The sequence below is a fragment of the Sitophilus oryzae genome, unplaced genomic scaffold (genome assembly GCF_002938485.1).
Source record: "Sitophilus oryzae breed Bouriz unplaced genomic scaffold, Soryzae_2.0 scaffold_1190_pilon_pilon, whole genome shotgun sequence".
NCBI classification, from domain to species: Eukaryota; Metazoa; Arthropoda; class Insecta; order Coleoptera; family Curculionidae; genus Sitophilus; species Sitophilus oryzae.
Window position 1 is genome coordinate 983,036 of NW_022145827.1, and position 20,144 is coordinate 1,003,179.

A 20,144-nucleotide genomic window follows, 5' to 3' on the forward strand; every position below is an offset into this window, starting at 1 on the left:
AAAATCAATGATCTAAATTATATTATCAACACATGGTTTCAACAAACAAAATTGTTAAAAAAACATTGTTTGGAAATGTATTGCTTAGTGTTCTGTCAATCGGTGAACGTCTCTCGAAATGAATCATATAAAGGATTACTTGTACTGTCTTGGTGGTGGTACCAGCGGCTACAGTGGCTGATAAAGCCACCCCTAGATCGGGTGAACAGTTGGTAAGCACGGTGTGGGGTTGATGCGGTGACATGAGATGCGTCAATGAAAACGTACTGGATTACTTGGATAATGTGTTGGGGATTCAGAGCGATGCTAGGAGTACCAAGATAAATTAATGATACATTTTAAGTAGTTTCATTCAGCATGAGTGCAAAACAGTTTTATTAAATTAATTTTATAGACTTTCATTCTATTTATGTTGTAGAACTCGTGAAAATATAGGATGTTTTTAGTTGACAATTGTCTTTTAGTCGTAAACCTGATAATCGTACCGTTTAATTCTATCTATTTAAGAACTAATATTTTTGCAAACATAAATCAGTACAATTAAATGAATGCACATTAGATTAAGATTAAAAAAGGACTTTCATATTACTATAACTATTCTAATAAACCCATGTTTAAATACATTCATTTTTTTAGTTGTTATATGTTTTTAAAATCATAATTGTATCTATTTTTTCAGGATATCGACGCAGCTATATTTAAGAGGACAGCTCGTATCTTCCAAACCCAAGAATTCCGACTGAGAGTACCTTCGATGATCGCTGAAGATACTGATATTGTTTACAATCCAACAGAAGGTTTGAACATTGTATCCAGCGAAAATGAATGTTAGTATTCAGAAAACTCGTACTTATCACTGATGTGTTATATTTTTCGGGTATTATGTCTTCGTCAAATAAGATGAAAACTTTAGAATAGCGACTGTATTTCTAATCAATCATTATAATTGTTATTAAATTAGGTAATTGATTTTAGCTCGTGGAATTCTCAAGAAGAAGCTTTTCTTCCCACTACTCCTTCTTTTGAAGTTAAAAATGAAACTCTTGGTGCCCATCATCGTAGCTCTTACCAGCTTGAAAGCACTTAAGGCTTTGATCTTGTCCAAACTAGCTATCCTTTTGGTACTTGGTTTCATTATTTACTAACTCGTAGGCAAATCTGGTATGATATTTCATAGAACCTTTCAAAACATCGCATATAACTACTTTTTCTTTTAGGAATGCCAATGCCAATGATGTCAATGGCACCAGCAGAACCACCAATGTCTCTGTACGGACCTCCAGCACCGGCACCTTCCACAGCTCCACCAAGTTCGTACGAACCAGGCTGGGAACAAAACACTGGAGGACCTTACTCCAGGGTATGGTCTCCATCAAACAGCGATGCATCTAGCATCGCATACTCTGCCTATTATCCCGGATCTTCAAGCAGCTCATCTGGATCATCTACCAGTCGCCCCTAAGATGCATTCTGTTATAAGCGTTTGACTGATATTTTGTCATTTAATTTATTTATTTTCGAAACGCACTTGTTTGAAATAAAGTTTTTTTTTATTCTAACCCAATGTCTTATTAATACTTATAAATCCAAAACAACACATGATTTCAACGACATGATTTTTCGTCGCAGCTATTATACCGGGTGCGTCGCAAAAGTGGCTCACCACTATAATTTTTTATTTTTTCAGATAATAAAACAAGATTGGGTATGTTGGTATATGACTTAAATTAGGATTGATTGACATTCAATTGTTTTTGATCACTGCCTGTTTCATCGGAAATGACTATAACTTTTGATTTTTAAATGGCAACCTGGGTATATTTTTACTTCATTTGATAGAATATGACATTCTGAACAGAATGACATATTATATGACAATTTTTGACATTATCGCTTAATAAAAAATTTTATTTTAAATTTCATGACTAAGTTAAAAACACTAATTCTTAATCAAGGAGCCTTGGAAAAACAGATTTGATCATCTAATGTTTTTAGTGTCCTGTCCGGGCCAGGAAAAGTTAAAAAATCTTATTTTTAATCATATCTCAATTTATTCAAATGGAACGAGGGTGGCTCATTAGCATATTTGGAAAAATCATTTGTTTACGAATAATTTGATACCACACACAATGTCAAATCAAATTTTCGTTATGAACCGCAAGGTATAATTTCAAATAAATCATACGCAAAAATGTCAAAAGTTGACATATGATATGCCATTCTATTCAGAATGTTATTTTCTATCGAATAAAGTAAAAAAATGAAAAGGGTGCCATTTAAAAGTCAACAGTTGTAGTAATTTCCGGTGAAACAGGAAGTGACCGAAAACAATTGAATATGCCAATCAATCCTTATTTATGTCATATACTAACAAACCAAATCTCGTTTTTTAACTAAAAAAAATAAAAAGTTATAGGGTTGAGCCACTTTTGAGACGCACCCGGTATAGACGGCAACTCATGTTCATAGATAAAAGAAAATAATCTTCTATTAAGATAGATATGAAACTTAATAGTAAAATTTTGGTCAAAGCGCCCCTCCGTGTTCTTAGTAGAGACTACGTTTAACCCAGCGCCTTCGCCTTTTCTGCTGTAAATATTTTTTATGTTTATATTTAATTTCAAAGGATTTAGTTTTAAAGTTACACTGATATATTAGTATATCAGAGTAACTTTAATAAAACATAAGACTATATATATTTTACAGTTTGTTAAATATAAATTTTGACTACAAGGTAGAAAGTAAATCACAATATTTGATAAATCTTATAAGTATACCATTTTTACAGTTAATAAATAATAAAACTATTTCTGACTATGATATTTAAAATTTAGATAGATAGAATATTAAAAAACATACCGGGTATTTGCAGACGCAGGCCCAAATTCAATAAAAATAAAAAAAATCGGGTTTTTTTCACAGAAAAGGTATTTTTTGATTTATCAACAATCATTGTCAAGTTGACAATATACAGGGTGTATTCTAATTGGTCTAAAAAATTGTGGTGTGATTCATCATGTGTTCTTAAAACAATTTTTATATAACCATTAGGTCTAAAGTACTTAGGCCATCCTTTTTCAACAAAATTGATCTTTTGAGTTTTTCTTGTTCGTCAAACGGTTGCCGAGAAAAAAAATAAATATACTTATTAAGAGCCCGCCTTAAGCCGTTTTCTAACGATTTTTTATTTTTTAGATTAATTATGAAACACCCTGTATATGCATATCACAGGCAACTAAATAAACTAGTAACCTCTAAAAATTATTTTTCCTACAACTAGCGACATACCGTGTTTTTAGTGAGTACTAAATTATTTTATCAAAATTTCACCATATAAGTCTCCAGGCAATGCTCATGTTTTCCAAACCCAAAAATTCCTATTGAGAGTACTTTCAATGATCGCTGAAGATACGAATATTGTTTTAAATTAAAACAGTAATGATAATTATTATCTTTGATGTTTTTATTTTACTTGCATTTTTTGTAGATGTTTTTTACCTAGTCAGGTAAATACAATGTCGAAAAAATGCAATGACGTAAAATGTGTCAAAATAAAGACTTCGGAGAGCTTGGAAAATAAAATCACTGGCTTGGATAATGTGCTGGGGATTCAGAGTGATGCTAGAAGCACCAAGGTGATCTCAAGGTACGGAGGTTTACTAGTTTTCATGATCATAGATTCAGAATAGTGTGATTGAAATAGATGTACACATATTCACATCCATTGTTTCAATTATATAAAAATAATAAAATTACAGCACAACACAGTTGACAAATGAATGTAAATAACAGTTTAAATTTACGTATATTAAGTTATTTTTCATCTTGATAATCATTCCATTTTTATCAAATATAATCGTAATGGATTTGGAACTAGCCAAAGGCTTGATTTTTGCTCCTTAAATAATTGTTTTTAATAGTAATTTTAAATAAAAAATGCGTATTATTCACCAAATTTCAAATTATTTTATTTATTATATAATTATTATAATATTTTATTATAGGTACTTTTTTCCATAGCAACTGTTAAAATTGCCTTATATCTATCAAAAATAGTAGATAAAATAGTACTTTAACCACAAGGGTAGATTAAATGATACTTTAACAGCAAGGATAGGTTAAAAACTTTACTTCTTCTCGCACGTTTTTTAATTGCTTCCATTTTTGAAAATCTTTGTATTCCTTTTCATAAGTTATTCGGGATTTAAATGGAAGTAGTTTGGATATGGCGTTTGTCGCCTCAGCCTGAACATCTGTTGGTAATTTATTTATTTCGTTTTCAGCCATTTCTGGCTCCAATTCAATCAGCAATCGACACGAAAGACAATTAAAAAATTTTGACTCAAAACTGACAACAAAAGAGACAGCTTTATTTATTTGTCAAATTTCATAGAAACCAACGCCAACCCAGCACAATATTTTTTCTACTCGTAATAAATTCCTTGAAAAAATATTGTTTTATACACGACGATAAAATTGCATTATCATCTTGTATAAAAAATAAGTATTTGACGCTACATAGGATTTAAACCTATGATTTTAAGATATGACACAGGGCATTGACATTCAATCAATCAAAGACTGCTATCAAATTCGTATTAACAAAACAAAAAGAGACAATAACAAAAAAAAGTTGAAACCAAAGCAAGCAAAACTCGTTCGTGCAACTTCGTGTAAATATCTTGAAAAAACATCGCGGATTTTTCGCCAATAGAAGAAAACCTACTAAATAAAAATTTATTTTTCTTAAACGACATTGCGATAATCTAACGGAGACCGATTTTCCAACAATATTTTACTAATAAAACAAATTTGCGTAACCGACAAAAAATACTCAACGTTAGAAACAAAAAATAAACACAAAGAACAAAAAAAAAGAAAATTTTATTCTGTGCCTTGTGTTCCATGAATGCTGACAAAATTTGCAAAAATCGCCCTTATGTTCTCTAATTCCAACATTTAACGGTCTAGGTGTTTCACCAAATGCATTCATTTAAGAACAGAAGATTTTCTATTAAAATAATAAAATACAAGTAGCGCACTACTTGCCCCACCTAGCGGCCGATAGTCGAACTACCGCACATTTCCTGCTAGCCGAGAATTCAGTATTTCTATCCGTTCCTGCTGTCAGCTGGCTGACCTCGAGTTATAACCCTGCAGGAATTAATTCAAAGATTTCCCGCTAGGAGTTATATCGATGAGTAAGCATCAACGTTGCCAGCTTGTCAAAAAACTAGCAGGTTTCTGACTAATTCCTGCAACATTTTTGAATATTATCAGAAAATATAACTTAACATAGCTGTATTTTTACGGTAGGTGTCTATACAAGGAAAATACGAACTGTTTTTAATTGTTTAAGTAAATTGAAGTGTTATTGTTATGATCAATGCGGCAACGGCGCATCACTTGGTTTCAAGGAAATGTTGCCAGTATTCCTTCACATCATATTTTTAGAGATTATTTGCAAGTTTAGACCTTAAATTAACCTTGCTACGGCCAAAAACAGGAAAACGTTTAGTATTCTCCAACACTGTTGATAATAAGATTAAGTTCACATTGTTTGGTTTGGTTATTACAGTGTACTTAGGATTTTAATCTTATCTCCATTTAATAAAAGTGCAGAACAATAACAGATCCACTTGGTGTCTCGTTCTGTGTGCGTATTTTTCCAATTTTACAACAAAGTGTTTTTATCTATTATTAGTACCGCGTATTACGAGTGCAATGGCCAACAAATCACTTGGGTAAATATTAAGATATTTTATTTTTATATCAAAAAAACAAAAATTCTGAAATTCTCAAAGCAGTAATACTTTTGTAAGTGAAGCAATATTTTTATCATATTAAAAATTTACAGTAGAACCTAATTCAGTGATATCTTACACTGCTATTTTTTTTTCAGTAAAATGTTTATCATGTGATTATTGTTTGATTTGTGTTAATGATTTAATTTAATTGTCTAAAAGTACTAAATGATAAATAGTCTGACAAACAGAGGAATATTTAATATATAATCAAATACCATAATATTAGTACTAAAAAATTACTGGATTATAATTGAATAATTATTATTTTGTATTGTAATTTGATAACAAAGTCCTTGCACAATCTACCAATGACACATTTTTATCGAATAAAGTGTGCAAATTGAAATTGAAAATAAATAAAAATAATACATAAAAGAAGAATTATTTAATTTAACCAGATATAATTTTGTTTTCCATCGTTATCTTACAAACTGAACTGAATATAAACTTGTGTAGCTTTTAGATAACAATCTGTTAAAAAAAGTATTATTAAAATGATTATTAAAATAATAAACAACAGCTGAAAAAAATATTTTGAAGAAAGACAGGCAGAAATTACGTTAATAAAGCATTGAAATGTTAATTTTTATATATTATGTTTAAATCTTTAAAATGAAATTATTAAAGAATTAAATATTTTTATGAATGAGGCAAGAAAAAATTACGGGCAACATTTTTAGTTTTATTTTTAGACATTATGTTTAAATCATTACAATCTAATTTGTATTATAATTGAATTAAATATTTTTATTTAATATTATAGTGTCAGCAAATATTTATTACTTTACTATCAGAATATAAACGAAAAAAAAATAAAAAAGTTGCACCCCCAGCCAGTATCGAACCACGGACCTTCGCTTCATAGGCGAAAGCCTGTATAATAGGAAAATCTTTGTTTGAGGGGTAGGCAACCTTAAATAGTATTTTGAAGAGACATTAATTCTCCTTTGAATATCGGAATAATATACTGAGTGTTCCATTTAAAATAAAAGAGTAACATGCTTTTAAATGTGACCAATTATCAATATTAATTTTGTCTCACCCTGTGTAACTATTTGGATCAAGTTTTAATTTGATTTAAAGTACAATAGCTATTTTAACTACATATTAGGCTATACCGGGTAAATTCCAATTGAGGTAGCTTTTATTGTAATTTAAAAATTGTTCTTTATTTCTAGAAAATGTTAAATGTGTCAAAAACCTTACATTTTAGTCATATACTTTTCTTATAAAACTCACCTTTATTTTTCTCCCAGAATCCGAAAATCAATCAATATATAGGGTATTCCATTACAAAAAATACAACTTTGATGTGTAACTTTTTTTGGAGACACCCTGTAGAACTCTCTATATTTTTAAAAAATGCTCTGAATGAATCTACATATGCTCACAAAATTTAATTTCAATACAAACTGTCGTTTTCTTTGGAACCTCCGCGGCGTATGAGAAGCGCTACCCTGTATGTTGGACATTGGTCAACAAAGAGTTAGATGAGTAAAATCTGAAATTTTCTTTGTTGTAACTTTAAGGTTATAATAATTACTATCTAATTATATTTATATTTGCTGGTACAAGATTCATGTAAATAAAGGAAAATCGCACTTTTTAATATATACTATAATTATGTTATCTTAATGTTTATGTTTGTCACGATTAGGGTAAAAGATAAAGATTTGTCTCATGTCGCGGGACAGTTGACAATTTTAATTGAAGAACAAACAAGTTATTCCCCAATTACAAATTTTTAGAAAATAATTAATCTCATCTATAATATTTTATCAAATGTTTTAACAGAAAATTAATATTCTCATTCGTAAATGATAGTAATTAAATTTCAATGCATTACTACTAGCGATGTTAGCTCTTTGATCACTTCTGCAACTCCCAGTGGACGATATGCCAAGAACGTACAACTTTGACAAACATGTCAATGTAGTATTGAGCAATAAGAAGGATTGGAAGAGCGAAACTCTTGCCCAGCAGTTAAAAGACCATACCATAACTTGGTATACTGATGCTTCCAAAACCAATACGGGAACAGGGATCGGAGTGTTTGGGCCGAGAGCTAATTACTCCGAACCAATGGGCACTTACCCTAGTATCCTACAGGCAGAAATCTACGCTATCGAGAGATGCGTACAACTTATCTTAGATAGGAACTATCGGAAACAAGAAATAGCCATCTTATCTGATAGTCAAGCAGCGTTAAAGGCGATCAACTCAGTATCAATCAATTCGAAATTGGTCAAAGAATGCATAGAGAAGTTGAATAAATTAGGCAAAGAAAACAAAGTCCTCCTACACTGGGTGCCTGCTCACCAAGGGATAGAAAACAATGAAAAAGCAAATAATCTAGCTAGGAAAGGAGCGAACACTCCACTAACTGGACCAGAACCGTTCTGCTTTCCAAGTGGTAACCAACTCAAGGCGGAACTCAAGAACTTGGAAGATTCCATCCGCAACCTGGAATGGAAATCTTGCAATGGTCTAGGACACTCGAAGAAGTTTCTGAGGGCTTATGATCAAGAAAAATCACAGATCTTCCTGGGTCTGAGTAAGAACAATCTTCGGATGTCACGGGGTTTTTAACAGGACACTGTCTCCTCAATGAACACCTCAGTAGATTGAAACTAAGAAGAAACGGCGAATGCAGATTCTGTGGGGAAGATGGTGAAACACCAGTACACCTCATCACTGAGTGCGCCGAGACGACAACCATTCGTGCCATGAATTTTGGTACGACTGATATTGGAGATGGAGAACTACCCTCTATAAAACCGTCCCAGATACTGGCTTTTGTCAAAGCCCTGGGACTGTATGATGAGTTATGATTCAAGAAAGGGGGACACAATGGATCTGTAAGGTCGAAGTGATTAACCCCCCTCCCACTCATTCTAAATTCTAAAAAATTCTAGCTCTTTGGTGATTAGTTGAGGAAATATCTCGATCTTCTCCATGATCTTGAATTTGTTAGTACTATCAATTTTATTGCTTCGTCTAGTAGGCCAGTAAGAGAGGATAAAAATAGGGTATTACCTCCGAATTCTTGACACCAGCACCGATTGACGTGAAATTTTAACAGTGAATAGAGATATGTGTAAGAAACAAACGTTACATAGTAGCGATGTGTGCTTTCACCCTGGGGGTGATTGTCACCCCTTCTCGGGGGTGAAAAATAGATCACCCATTTTAGTTACAAAAATCAATAAAGGGGTGAATTCTAAGCAAAAAATGTTCTAAAACATTTAATATTTTCCGAGTTATTGAGGATTGAAAATATGCATATATTTCTACAATTTTTTATAAATAACTCGAAAATCTTGCCTTTTATCGCAAAACTCGTATAAAGCAAAACTGAAGCCTTCGGAATAGCGAATCGATTCATTTTTTGTTGTTTACCATAGGTGTAGTAATAGCCGAGTTTTCACTCTGTAAACTTGATTCTTTATTTTTCGAAAACTAAATTACAACCTTTTACCATAAAATCATGGCGAAAGAACATATTTTTCGAAGAAAATGAATATGGCCGTTTTTAAAGTGCTTGAAACGACCTTTTAAATGCCTTTAATGCCTTTTTAAAGGTCTTTTCAAGTTTGTAGTGATAAAAATGTGTTATGATAAAAAGAGTTATGATAAAAATGAAATGGTCACCTCATTTTTTCGGAAAAAATTAACAACAAAATCTGTGACTAAAATCATAAAAATAAAAACTATCAATTTGTAGGAAATTATACGAGCTACAAATTAACCTCTATAGTTGAACAGTCTTGAACTCTACATTTTCACCAGATTTTTGGGTTTTAAACAGGGTTGGAAAAAATCATGATTTTTTTAAAAAAAATCCAAAAAATCAGATTTTTTTGATTTAAATCGGATTTTTTTGATTTAAATCAGATTTTTTTGATTTTAATTCAAAACAATATTTAAATCGGATTTCCAAATGACTAGGACTTATTTCCAATTAAAGTCCTATCCTAAATGACTAAATCTTAATAACTCTTTGAATGAATGTCACCAATATATTCCGCAAAAATGTCGCTCGCTTCAGATCAAAAGGATTTTTTTCAAACGTCTCAAAAGTATTAATTTTTGTCATTTTATCGGCCATAGGCATAAAAGTAAAGCACTGTTACGCCTAAGCACAAAAGAACAAAAATATATGATTAAACTGATATTAGGTGTCAAATTCAACGAGTGTACAAATCGGTTCTCGACAGAAATTTTTTATAGTTTTCTAGGATAGGTTTTTATAACTTTTACAGTTATTTTTTGATTTATTATAAAGTTTCAATAAAATTAATTTTTTGATTTAAATCCCATGATTAAAATTAAAAAAATCACTTGATTTAAATCACGATTTAAATCATGATTTAAATCATGCCAACCCTGGTTTTAAATACTCAAAGAAGGTGGTCCTTACATGCAAGTCAAACTAAAAAACTTAATATCTATGAAATAAATAGATCTACAGAAAAATTAAAAAGGAGCAAAAATGTTGCAAAGAAAAAGAGCTTCAATTTTTCTCTATTGCATTTTTTACGTATCTTGGTTAGTTTTTGAGATATGTCAAAAAAATTAAAATTTTTTAAAAAACAAAAAATTTTTTTTTTCATTATTTTCAACTTTTTTCCAAATTTAGGCATTCTAAACCGCTCGAACTTGCAGAGCCAATTAAGTACCTAAATATAGCCAAATGTATAGGGTGGGTCAAATTCGACACTTTTAAATGGAAACAACCTTTTCTATAGGAGATAGATCAAAAACATGATGGTGAAAACCGCATATCGATATCTGTTAGCGTTTCGAAGTTACGGGGTGTTTTTCAAAAATATGCATTTTTTACAAATCGCTGTAATTCTTTTGCTGTGGAAAATTTTGTATTTTTATGAAAACATTTCCAAAACAACTTTTTACGTAGAATTTAATGGCTTAAGTATAATTTTTTTAAAATTAATAATTTAAGAATTATCAACAGAAAATTTGGTTTTTTATATGGGACGCCCTGTATATTTTTAATTTATTGAAAATAATATAAAAATTCGCTCGCTTTAAATAAGTAGGCTTTGAACGCCACCGGCTGTAATGCAAAAAATTCTAGCTGTGAGCATCAATTAAAACGAAAATAGTATTTGCTATGAGAGATGCAGAATTTTATAACAATTTAAAATATATTTAACCAACATCAATACATTTAAATTATATCTAATAACAATAAAAATAAATAGCCAACCAAGACATGAGACTTTGCTACATGTGTTCGACATATCGACCGTCTTCTGTTATGGACAGACAAAACAGTTTTTGAACATTTCTCGCGGAATTCATTAACTCAGTAGGTGTGAAAGATACCCTCTCATAATTGCTAAGTATTTCTAATTCTTGTCTAGATTATACGGAAGAATAAGGAACCTTTATTCTTCCGCAAATATATCCGTAGGATTAGATCCATGGGCACTAAGTCAGGCAGCCTCGACGGCCAACGGCTGGGATCTTGCTAAGCTATTCAATTATACTTGAAATTGGCTGCAAAAATTTGCTGATAACTTCAGCGTTCAGAGGCGGTGCGTCGTCTTGCTGGAAAAATATGTTTTCGAGTTCCATTAAGGGCATATCATCAATAAGGGGTCCAAAGACTACTAGTTAAAAGTGGCGAACTTTTAAAAATTCTGTATTTCGAAGGGGATTATAACAAAATATCAAGTGTGCTATATTTTTGGAAAGGTAATTTTAAATTCTTTTCAGTTAATTAAAAATATAGAGGCTGTCCCAAATAAATAATCAATTTTCCTGTTGATTACTCTTAAATTATTAATTTAAAAAAAATTATACTTGAACCACTAAATTCTACGTAAAAAGGTGCTTTGGGAATGTTTTCATAGAAACAGAAAATTTTCCATAGCAAAAAACTTACAGCGATTTGTTAAAAATGCACATTTTTGAAAAACACCCCGTAACTCCGAAACGGTAACAGATGTTGATGTGCGGTTTTCACCATCATGTTTCTGATGAAAATTGAGCTCCAGACACCGATATTAGTTTTCGTCTATCTCCTATAGAAAATGGTGTTTCCATTTAAAAGCGTCGAATTTGACCCACCCTGTACATGTATTACGCTTAGTTTTTATTTTTATGATTTTAGTAGATTTTGTTGTTGATTTTTTCCGAAATAATGAGGTGACCATATTATTTTTATTATAACTCCGTGAGTTTTTAAGCTACGAACTTTTTTAAGAGCTTTTAAAAGGTCTTTTCAAGCACTTTAAAAACGGTCATATTCATTTTCTTCGAAAAATGTGTTCTTTTGATAACTCAGCTATTATTACACCTACGGTAATCAACAAAAGATGGATCGTTTAGATATTGCAAAAGCTACATTATTGCGTTATATGAGTTTTGCGTTAAAACGCAAGGCTTTGGAGTTATTTATAAAAATTGACAAAAAAATATGCAGTTTTTAGATGAAAAATCAACATTTTCAATCTTAAATAACTAGAAAAACATTAATTTTCTGAAAAAATGTTATAGAACATTTTTTGCTTAGAATTCATCCCTTTATTGATGTTGATAATTAAAATGGGTGACTTATTTTTCACCCCCGAGAAGGGGTGGCACTCACCCCCAGTGTGAAAGCACACATCGCTACTATGTAACTGTTGTTTCTTACATATATATCTCTATTGACTGTTACAATTTCACTTCAATCGGTGCAGTAGTTCAGAATTCAGATCCTAAAATCCTCGCTTACTTGGCTACTTGGACTTACTACGATTGATAATAAATATTTCAAATTGAAAAAAGAAAATCGAAGATACCCCACACACCCTGATACCTATTGATGTTTCATCAGCGACACCAACAAATATGGCCTATCGTCAAACAAAGTGGGATAAATGCAAACGAGAAATATATTATATTTTATTGGACACGGTTTGTTAAGACTATTGTATTTAGAAAGGATATAAGCTTATAAAAACATTAATTAAAAGTCCATGGAATCTCGAAAATTATACGTCAAACTAAAAGTCTAATATCATCAACGTGTAAAGATAGGATAGTCAGATTGTATTAGCTAAATTCGTGAAGGGCAAAAATACTCAAAAGTAGCAGTGTGATTGAAAGTATAGTACGAGAGATAGCAACGTCGGAAAAACAAGTATTTTAAGACGTCTGGCTCTTTGATGTATCATTTACTATGCTCTCTGGAACAGCACGCGGCCCGTCTGGCTGCCGGTAAACGTTGCGTTCCCTGCTGCGCATTGAAAGAAGATCCTATATTTTTATTAGTTCTTTAAATTCTAGTATTGAATATAAATCGAACATGTCTCCATAGAGCAGTGCGTAGAGTTTCCTACCACGAACCGATGATTCAGAGTTCGAATCCGGGTCAGGACAAAGACTTTTTTATTTTATTTTCATTTATATTCTGATAGTAAAGTATTAAATATTTGTTTTTTTTTTAAATTACCAGAATTATTTAATACTTTGCAATCAGAATATAAACGAAAATAAAATAAAAAAGTTGTTGCCCTGATCCGGATTCGAACTCTGAATCTTCGGTTCGTGGTCGGAAACTCTACGCACTGCGCTATGGAGACATGTTCGATTTATATTCAATACTAGAATTTATAGGACTAAATTAATAAAAAATATAAGACCTTCTTCCGATGCGCAGTAGTGAACGCAACGGGTATTGCAGCCAGACGGGCCGTATGCTGTTCCAGAGAGCATAGTAAAAAATATAACAAAGAGCGAGACGTCTTAAAAATACTTTCCCGAAAACGTTGCTAGCTCTTAGACTAGTAGCAATGATGATCTATAATTGATAGATATTTTAAAATAGAATACAGTTGAGGTTGGAACCTTTGGTGTTACAACAGCAAATTAAAACACTAAACTTCAAAAAATGCACCTAAACATTTAACTTTTAACACTGGACTCGTGTTTACCAAGTTAGTTAGCATCATCAGCAGATCATTAAAACTGATGATATGTTGTAATCATCTGCTGATGATGCTCATATGGTGAGCATGTTGTTAACAGCAGATACTTAAAACCGATAATAGTTTTAATCATTTGCTTATGATGCTAAATATGGTTAGCGAAATGCGTGTCCAGTCTTAAAAGTAAAGGGTTTTAGTGTAGCGTGTTAATTGGTGTTTTATTTGGCTTTTCAAATAAAGTCAGAAAAAAATAAAAACGAAATTGAGAAATTTTCCTACGTACTCCGTAGTTGAAACCCGACACTAAAAATACCCAAATTAAATAAAATGCAATAATGTTATCGTTTTAAACAAATATAATGGCAGTATTATCATGTATTATTAGCGATTATATTTGTTTTATAATATATATGTCATCATATTTTACAAACATTACATGTCGATAAATTGAAGACGCGTATTCATGATTATTTATCTTTACTGCAAATTGCATAAATAAAGAATGACTTGAATATTGCTACAAAATCCCAAAACATAGTACCAATGTGAAAGAAAACTTGAAAATGAAAATGTGCGCCGCGTGAAGGAATCAATGTCGAAAAGAAATCGAGAATTTGATAACTTTACAATAAAAACGTCTATGTGCGTATAGAAACTTCTTCTTACTTTCGTCTGTCTATCTGTCCGTCTGCTCGTCTGACCGTCTGAGGACTTCATTTGGGTACCTCTATCCACGTGCCGAGTTTGGTTCCTGTCGACCCATAATTAAGAAAAATCCTTTGAAAAATCTTAATAATTTCGTCCATTTAGAGGCACGCATCGGTTCGAAACATCGAGAACGTTATTTTGTAGCCCATCCCCAATTACGCCGGAATCGACCCACATTTTTCTTCAATATCAAATCGTTAATCCCACTTTGATAAAAATGTAAACAAAACGGCGTATTAAACTTTGCAGGATGGGACAGTTGGTTACAGTGACACCCATGCCCTAGACACTCAATGGTAATTTTATAGAACTACAAATTTACTTTCTTCCGCATCGCCAGACGGCGCAAAAGACATTAAAGAACAGGTTTCTAATTTATATTATGAAGATGACATGACAGTCTCTATGTTAACTACTGTCTATGGTCTAGTTTTTGTCTAGTTGACAAAATGTTGGTGATCCGTCAAGTTATTTTTAAATCATTATTTAAATAATTATTATTAATTCAGATATTCCCAGATATTCCTGATTTGTCGGAAAGTTCAATGATTTGTGTTTATAGTTTGTGTTTTTATTAGTTTGTGCATTCTGATACTTACAGTCGATCATCATTTTCGTGTTAGATACTAAACTTTTTTATTAAAGTCATTTTGACATTTTAGAAATAATAATTTATAAACCAAATAAAAAAATAGTTTAATCATAAATAAGTAAGTACATAGTTGGTACTGTTTGACCAGCGGATCTGAAGCTACGGAAGGAATGCGAGAAAAAAAAATCGATATTGCCACGTTTATCTATAAAATTGCAAAATTGCCAGACATGAACTATAAATTTAATATATTTTTATTATATATAATGTGTTTAGCATATATTCTGACGTATATTACTAAGGAATTTTAACGTGGTTCATATTGTTCGATATGTTTTATTTAATTAACTTATTTCTTTCATTCTGTATAATCTGCTTATTATGAAAGTTGAAGATTTTTCAACGATATCTTTGGCAAACCGGCATCGCCGCGCATGGCCGCCTATTCGTCGAACATGATTGGCGAGAGTACGTCACAGGATTTGTTACCACGCGGTTGCCATGGCTTTTACGCCTTTCCTATTCGCTTGCTTTATCCCCAACTTCAGAGTCTCTTCTGAAAAGAGTAGGAATATTGAATACTATTGAAATATCCAGTGGCGTAGTCATTTTTTTGATCATTATTACTTTATTTCATTATTTTATACCTGTTATCCTAAACTTTATTCCTATATTTTTCGTATATTTGATAGTTAAGTTGTATTTTATTGTTTTGTTATCTTGTTATAATGTTCTTCGTTCGTAGATTTTAATTATTAATATAAAGTTTGATCGTATATTTGTGTTTTAAAATGAATAAATTTGTTAAGGGTAAGACGCTACATAATCAGACAAGAGAAATAATAGCTAATTTATATAGGTAAGTTAATAATAACGTGGATGAAATCTCATTTGGTTTATTTCCTTGTGTACATAATAGGGTTTGCGATGAAGAAGCTACAGAGAGTTCGCTTACGTTGCCGCTTAAACGTAAACTTGAGCGGATATTCCTTTATACCGGAGTTAGCGTATCGGCTATAAAAAAATTCACGGATAAAAAAAAATTCAGAAGATAAAAAAAGGCTGAAAACTAACCCCGATAAAATGACATCCAGCTCTGGAAAGAAACGACCACGTGAGACTGCTGTTGAAAAGCTCGACGACTTTTTCGAAGTGGTCAGGAATGTGATAAATAGATTTTATCTCGAATTTAAACTCGTCCCCACAATTAGAAAGCTTTTGCAAAAATTACAGGAAGAATCAAATTTTCCTTTTGCAGGGAAACGCTTAGGGGGTTATTAAAATCAAATGAATTTTTTTGGCGTAAATGTCAAAATAACAGATAAATATTAATGGAGCGGCCCATTATATTGCAGAGAGAGATATAAATATATACGCGAAATTCGAAAATATAACCAAGTATTATCTATTTGGATGAAACATATGGGTAGACAATGACCTAACCTTTAAAAATTGCTGGCGGAGCGATACCATATCTGGTGTAATAGGCAATATTGGATCTACTGGTGAGTAAAATTATGTTTTGTTTGCGCTTCCAAAGTTAACTATTTTCAAGATTTTTTTTTTGCTGGAAATAGTTATATCTAAAATTGTGTATTATAGAAAAAAATATAGTTAGTATAGATATAAATAAATATACCTCAAGACTCAGTCTTGATCATCTGCTGATGGCAGACATGGTTAGCGAAACGTGCGTCCAGTGTAAAATTAAAAGTGTTTTGGTGTATTGTACTGATTTAGTGTTCTATTTTGCTGTGTAACACCAAAGGTTCCAACCCCCAGCTGTAATTATTTCTTCTATTATATTAACAACACAATAATAAAATGATTCAAAATATTTAAGGGAGCTTTAATAAAAGCTTTTAGTGTTTATCTGCTAACTCAACAGTAACGATTCAAACAGTATAAAGTTTTTGAAAAAAATTATTAATCTGAGTATTATATTTATGATACACATTATTTTCATATAACACCTTACGCCCATGCCTATTTTATGAATGAAATTGGGCGTGTTTTGTTTACAACTGCGTTCCCCTGCCGATACTCCGTAGCTACAGATCCGTTGGTCACACTATAATATATAGTATTTTTAGTAACAATTAGTAGTCTATAATATTTTTACTATATTATAATTTAGTTGTTAAATCAAAAAAATAGGCGCTATGTGATCTATTGTTTAAAATGTATGTATTTATAATTTTAATTTTGTTGTAATTATGTTACACTTCTAATGATCTAATAAAACATAAAATGGCAGTAAAAAAGTCTATATTTATTATTTTATATTTTACAAGGAATAATTTTGCGCTTGAATAACGTTACCGTTTTAATTAGCGTTAATAAGTAAAGGAACGCTAAAATTATGTTATGCCAAAACTCTCCATTAGTTTCTTCCGGATCACCAGGTGGCTCTAAATGACGGACTCATTTGTTTTATATCAGTGTCCAATCTATCTCTAGTACGTGACATTAGTCTATGGTGACACCCTAGCTGGCATAACTTACTCACCAAATTTGGCCGCGATCGAACCACAACAACTTTTGACGTTTCTTACTTCAAACCTCAGTGTTACAGTGACACGTGGTGTACACGGTTAAGGTGGCCTTGGTCCAATCTATCGACATACCAAATTCCATTTAAAGGTTGATTCTCACTATACCTTCCATATCAGCTCCCTTCCGTTTCCTTTCCCTTTACATAAAATATTATATCATGTAAATGAATAGGACAAAATCCGTTCCGTTTCCCTTCTGTTCCATATCCTATCCTTCCATACATTTTTTGGCGGACCGTTGTCAAGTTCTTAGATTTGTACCAGCTCTCTGTTAAAATTTTGCTGATATTTATTTATTCTTTCGCCTCTTAATTAAAACTATTACAATTTTGAAAAGATACAAATTTTTAAAATAAAACTTTGGTAATGATATAAATTGTACAAGGTGAGTCAACGATAGAGTAAAGTCCGTTATCTCACTTCTTTCGAGGTTTGCAAAAAAATGTTTAATATAAAAGTTATAGGGAAGGTTAAGATACACATTTTAAAATTATTGTAGAGTATACAGGGTGCTTCAAAAAAGTGTGGCGGATATAACATATATTTTTTTAAATGCAACACCCTATTTTTTATTTTATTTTTAGATTCTCCGCAAAATTCCATAACTTTTTTATATATAATGTTATATACCTAAAATTAATAATTTTTGTAATATTTAAATTTGTTTAAACAAATGGTAAACTGCAGTGTGGTAAAAAATTGTCAGTGGTACCTACCATTGTTTCTGAAGTTGCAATACCAAAATTTGGTATGACAGTTTTATAAAGATGAAAAAAAGGATATATGTAAAGATATTTTAGTTAAATGCAACAGGGTGTTCAAAATATATTTATGAATTTCAACTACTTAAAATTAAAAAATCTCAAATTTTTCAAATGGTACACCCTATATATTTTCATTTTTTCTGATAGATTTTGCAAAGCTCTTCAACTTTTATTAAGTATGTCATATACCTATTTTTAATAGTTAGCGATTTATTCCAATTTTTTCTATTTTTACACTAATTTTTAATGCAATTACGCTATAACATCATAGTTGCCGTGACAAAACGAAAGTATTTACTACTTATCTTTAACAAGTAGTTTAATAATTAATTGCAATAATTGTTATTATTAGTTAAAATTTATTAAATTTACTCAAATCAACTAAAATCGTAATCGTGAATTACTTGGTGTATTTCTATATTATGAAAGATAACACTTGGATTTTCCGTCGGGGCTAATAGCCACAGATTAGGGTAATACTAACTAGATTATCTAATTGTTGACGACTACCGATATAGAAATTTTTTTCGACATACAGTAAAGTTTTTTTCTCGTAGTAATTCTGGTTTATAATTCATTTCATAAAGCCAATATTACAGCTGCGAAACCGTCCCATTACACACTGAAAATAATATAATATAATATGAAAATGTTTTCTAGATAATCTACATCTATTCTTATAGTACTTAGCAAAGTACTATGTAATATATAGTACTGAGCCAAAAAAATATGTTTATCTTGACTTGTTCGTGTATATCAGTCACATTGACTAATTCATTTTCAGGAAAATCTGTAAAACTATTATCTTTACCTCTACCATTTATACTTATTACAACAAAGTAAACTAAAATTCACGTTTTGTTCTTAACTTGCTTAACAGACATATGAAATTTTGATCATGTTCAATGATCATGAAATTTCTTAATTTTAAGTAGTTGAAATTCATAAATATATTTTGAACACCCTGTAGCATCTAACTAAAATATCTTTCCATAGGTCTTTTTCTATATCTCCATAAAATTCTCCTACCAAATTTTAGTTCTCCAACTTCACAAACAATGCCATTACTGACAATTTTTTATCACATTGCAATCTAACATTTGTTTAAACAAATTTAAATATTACAAAAATTATTAATTTTAGGTATATAACATTATATATAAAAAAGTTATGGAATTTTGCGCCGAATCTAAAAATAAAATAAAAAAGAGGGTGTTCCATTTAAAAAAATATATGTTATATTCGCCACACTTTTTTGAAGCACCCTGTATACTCTATAATAATTTTAAAATGTGTGTCTTAACCGTCTCTACAACTTTTATATTTAATATTTTTTTGTAAACCTCGAAGCAAGTGAGATAATGGACTTTACTCTATCGTTGACTCACCCTGTACATGGCGCGTTTATTTTAACGTGGTCTCCCCGGAGGCCTACTCCACTAGGTAAATTAAATACTTTAACTTATCTGCACAAGCCCGACGGACCTGGCTCATTGATGTCAAAGTCGATCGTGTCTGCTGTGTTGGGCTCATCAGGGTGGTGTCTCAATTCGTCCAACTCTTCATCTTCAGCCAGAGGGATATCTACAGGCAAGTCCAACTCCTCTTCATCGGATTCGTCGAGTGACACTTCAGTGACGTTGTAACAGGATTTCCCATTGCAGTATGCATAAATCATTGAACATTTTAATCCTGCTTTTCTGCATCCGAGGGTTTTACCTACCACAGTTGTTGGTTTTGCATTTACAGGATAAAAATGCCAATAGGGATTTTGGAGC

The 20,144-nt window shown here is 31.3% G+C and overlaps 1 protein-coding gene and 1 pseudogene across 1 annotated transcript in view; both read left to right on the forward strand.

Moving 5' to 3' along the window:
* The first annotated feature begins 131 nt into the window (after positions 1 to 131).
* On the forward strand, positions 132 to 1,595 carry LOC115891721 (annotated as a pseudogene).
* A 3,862-nt stretch (positions 1,596 to 5,457) lies between these two features.
* LOC115891708 (putative aminopeptidase W07G4.4) overlaps positions 5,458 to 20,144 on the forward strand; it is a 149,816-nt gene continuing 135,129 nt past the window's right edge. Inside the window, exon 1 of the mRNA XM_030912249.1 lies at positions 5,458 to 5,744. Within this exon, the coding sequence (XP_030768109.1) occupies positions 5,725 to 5,744 (20 nt within the window). The 5' untranslated portion in view covers positions 5,458 to 5,724. The remainder of the gene's footprint in view (positions 5,745 to 20,144) is intronic.